General features: G+C 38.6%; 1 protein-coding gene across 3 annotated transcripts in view; it reads left to right on the forward strand.

The window, feature by feature from the left end:
* The first annotated feature begins 2,271 nt into the window (after positions 1-2,271).
* The window catches only part of LOC105564780, a 5,612-nt gene continuing 3,219 nt past the window's right edge, over positions 2,272-4,664 (forward strand). Inside the window, exons 1-2 of one of the 3 annotated variants that reach the window (XM_012017433.1) lie at positions 2,272-3,295; positions 3,561-3,686. In XM_012017433.1, the coding sequence (XP_011872823.1) occupies positions 3,621-3,686 (66 nt within the window). In that variant the 5' untranslated portion in view covers positions 2,272-3,295; positions 3,561-3,620. The remainder of the gene's footprint in view (positions 3,296-3,560; positions 3,687-4,664) is intronic. The other 2 variants (XM_012017435.1, XM_012017434.1) reach the window with 2 other exon arrangements.

Raw genomic sequence — 4,664 nt, forward strand, 5'->3', positions numbered from 1 at the left:
AGCACTGAGTCCGGAAGTCTTTTCTATGGGTGCGCTTGCATGGCACCCTGCAATCTTCGTGTTTCTGGATCTTCAGGACCGTTCGCGTGGAAGCTCGCATGCCCGATTTACGCGTTCTCATCTCGACGGGAGTTGCACACGCCCTGTGTTTACAATTCGGCTTTATCGTTCCCGCTGATATCGGGTGTAGACAGTCGGGTCAGATCGTCTCCTCGTTTTCCTCGGCCGCGTGGAAGCGGAGACAAAGTGTGTACGCGACACACAAGCGCGCGCAGCTGTGCGCAAAATTAATTGGCACATCGCGTCGGCTTATTTGCGGTTGAGAAATTTGTGCTTTCTTGTTAAAAAATATGCCGGCTAAAATTTTTGTGTTAAATATTTCACACATTCATGTGTTAATTTCATACGTCGCTGCATTGTGATCATTGAACTCAAGTGTTACATTATTGAAATAACTGAAAAAAAGTGTAAAAGTAACGCAATGTGCGTTTATTTGTAATTTCACACAGTAGATACGTTTCTGTATTATTAGTGGCGGGATTTATCCGTTAAAATTTCCAGAAGAAAATGTCGATTTGATTCTATAATGTAAAACTTTGAATTAGCAGTGAAATATGAAAATAACTTTTTCAGTTAATTTTATTGTTAAAAGTATTGATCGTACGCAAAGTTTATTTCAAATTACCCTGCTTGCATATATTATATGTTAAAATATTAACGTGGTATCACTGCCACCATTTAATATCATTCGTCTATGTATATTATGTTAAATCCAGTTAAATTAATTCGTGTAGATCGTTTAAAACGTGTGATAACTGATTTTTCGACCGTATACCAATACCGATAACAAGCTTCTCCTCTGGCAGAGACGAGCCAGATGGGAGTGTTTTGATTACGTACATGCTTCAGAATCGATTCCACATTCGTTCTTTCGTCGATTGTGTATCTCTCGCACAATAAGTCGCTACCGGGAACGTCGCATATTACAAGAATAGACGGAAAGAAAAAGTATTATCGGAGCGACTTTGAAAACAATTACACCGATCGCGCGGACTATTATTATGACGCAAATGGCTGATTCGCTCTACGATCACGTCGAGAATTTCGTGGATATTTATTTCTTCTCGTGCGGCGACGACGTCGCGGGCGATTCTGGCGAACGAAATTTAGCTTCTCGGCGATACAAAGGTAGCCTCGGCTGCACGCCGGTGCCGTTAATATCCAGATTTCGTGTCGTTACTGCTCGTAATTGCGTCGCCGTGCCTTCTTCCGTGACTTCTCGGCCGCGATTGTCTTCCTTCGATTAGAGGCCGCGTCAGGTGTTGCCGGCCTCGATGTTCCTAGTCGCATCGGGATTTAATGACCGGTATAATCGACGTCACGGTGCACGCACGGGTGTCTAAGTGGTCGGAACGACAGAGGGTTGCTTTTATCGCAAGGGGAGGGAGACGAGAGGAACCGATTTTTCGCTGGAGAATGTCTCTCTCTCTCTCTCTCTCTCTCTCTCTCTCTCTCTCTCTCTCTCTCTCTCTCTCTTGCGCGCACGGTTCAAAGGTCGGGCCGATAATACCCGCCCGCTCGACTGACGAGTCTGCCGTCGAGAGATAACAATACGCCTCGTTTATTTACGTTCGCGTAAATTGGCGTGTGTCTCGAGCGCTGGGATATACTTTCGCCGTGCGTTATCGTACTTTTCTCTGCGCGAAAGAGGAAGAGAACGCGACTCGGCGTCGTCATTCGATAGTCCCGTTTTATATAATACTACTAACAATGTTTATGATAGAAGTACATTGCCACGCTGTGCTCTTTGCGCTGCGATTAATCATCCTTTTGGGAAAAAAGTCGCGAAGATACAGCGACGTTTAAATAATTTATCAAATATCTATGCGAAAGGTTCTAGCACAGATAATTCGCATTATACGCGGAATAGACACGACGGTCTATGTCACGTGTTACGTTAAATGTATGTAGGGATGTATATTTTACATCTTATTACGAACAAACTTTAAACAATTCGTAAATGTGAGACGTGTTGATTTATTATTCATGACAGTCTTGTTGAAATAACAATCTTTAATCGCTCGCAATTTATAATTTAGTATAAATAAAATACAAATAATGTACATACAGTGTAGATATTGAAAAAATTTATTTTAGTTACAATCGGTAATTTACTAGTAACTGGTAAGTTGTAGGGTAACATTTCTGGGTTTACTGAGATGGTGCTACAAATGCTTCGAAGCATTTTTCTTCTCTTTCTTTCGTTGTTAAAAAGATGCTTTGAAGCATGGCATTTTGTAGCATCGAGTGGACCGCAGCCATAAAAAAAAGAGTATAAAGTGCGTACTATCACATATTAATAAACAGATCGCCAAAGGCCCGGGTGAAATCGAGACCACTACACACTTTGCCCCTTACCGACAGCTTTGCCCCTATAAGGTGCGAACCTGGACTAAATATGTATATACATATTTTATTTTAACGACAAATTGTAACTTTTGGTGCGAGTCCAGACTAAAATATCCGATTTTATCGACAGAATTGCCTACATTTAGTCTGGACTCGCACCAAAAGGCAAAACTTGTCGATAAAATCGAATATATTTAGTTCAGACTCACACTTTATAGAGGCAAAGCTGTCGGTAAAGGGCAAAGTGTATGGTGGGTCTCGATTTCACCCGGGCCTTTGGTAATCTCTCTATTAATCTGTGGTATTATCGGGTTTGTTCTTTATAGCTGATCTACCCAGTGAGAAATGATTTGTCGACATTGTTTCGACATCGATCGACAAGTCATTTTTCGCTGGATAGTGCAACCATTCAGCTATAAAAAAACAGACCCATAATTTAAATTTAACATTTCTTCCTCCGTAATTACAATAATTATATTTTTATCTGAAAAGAGAATGCAAAATGTTCTCTATTTGTAATATACTGTAGGATACCGTGGGTAAATATTCGTGCTTGATAATCACGCGAAGGCTTGGTAGAGGTTTCCAGGAAAATCGTAGAACACTAACACACGAACGATTGTCGATAACACATACACACGATACATAAACACGAACTATTTTGCCGAATGTCTGCGGAATTTCACTCAGTCGCGATTCTATTTCGCTCGTTATACTTGGTGCGTTGAACGAATGAGAGCAGCTTGCATTTACTCTCAGATATATGCAAAAATTAATTAAAGTAGATAGAAAGTCGCTACCATTTGTGCACATCTTTATTTAATTGTTAGAAGAATAAAAATCGTATCTTCGTTGGACATGGAAACGGAAAACTCTAGCGGTGCAGGTTTGTTTCTTTTGTTCTTAAGATAAAGTCTAAGTTTAAACTAAGTGTTTCGTTTATATGTAATTTTCTCTAATTAAACACTTTGTGAAATTTTCATAACTAAAGTATAGCAATGATTAAGAAACAAGTTCTATATAAATTTTGTAAGAGAATATTTTTTCCTGTTTTGATTGCTGACGTTATCGAACTTTATTGTTATAATGTATGCAGAATTGAAATATACATTATGGTTTATTATTCAAGTGGGAAATTTTTGGTTATTTAGAATTGTCTCACCAGAAGAACAGAGATGCATTGTTGAAAAAGATTGCTACACTGAAGACATATGTATGTCTCCACGCTAGAAGGCTCGATTGGAGCTCCCGCATCCAGACGACCACAATTGGTAAATGTAAATCGAAACTGTTGCGTAATGGGGATATGACATTTCGTGATACATCAGATGTGCAATTGCGGCTGAATTGGAATTCAAAACCAAACCAAACATTGTTGGTTTTTCGTTCGATCGCCACAGAAGAAGAACATATACGCGATAGAGATATTGATAGACGACAATGGCTACGGAAAGCTAGGAAAACGCGTCCTGCCTTACTTTATTGATGTACATAACATATTATCGCAATATCCTATTGATAATCTGAATAATGTGAAGCACTTTTTGAAGAGCTGTAGGCATCATGTCGACTACTATTTTTCCCGTCGAAAACAGGTAGAAGAGTTGAAGGTAATTACAGAACCATTTGAATATGAGATAAAATGTATGTCAAATATTTATCATTTAACTGCTTCAGTAGAATGCAGTACTTTTATATTTGTAAGAACAATTAGGTTAACAGGAATGAACGAAAATGGCAAAATTTCTTTTATTTTTAGAAATTATTTTTGGAAGTTAACCACATCTGCATACATTACAATTCTAATATTAGCTTGATTGAATTAACAATGCTTGGAGTGAGAGATATAGGCATTGCGAAAGTTTATGACGTTATACTTTATTTGCACTATAATCTGGACGAAGCAAGGCCTTACAAATTGTCCTCAACCGTAGATGAAATCGCAGCATCATCGTCAGCTTTAATTTAAAAAAATTGAATAAGCACTTCGAACCTTTCCTAAAGATGGATTTGACTTCGGCGATGTTGCAGATTAATGAATTCCGGAACGAATTTGTTTGGGACGTATTTATGATAATTCTATCATCTCGACAAAGATACGGTATTACAATTCCTGTATTTTCTTCAACTGATGGATCAGTTGGATGGAAACCATCAGTTTCAAACGAGATTCGAGATTTATTTTTGAGATATCTAACTTGGAGACCATCACGATGAATGATTTATGCACGATGGAGGTATTGATAGATGAATTA

This window comes from Vollenhovia emeryi, unplaced genomic scaffold, assembly GCF_000949405.1.
Source record: "Vollenhovia emeryi isolate VEMERY1.0 unplaced genomic scaffold, V.emery_V1.0 DF939159.1, whole genome shotgun sequence".
Taxonomy (NCBI): Eukaryota; Metazoa; Arthropoda; class Insecta; order Hymenoptera; family Formicidae; genus Vollenhovia; species Vollenhovia emeryi.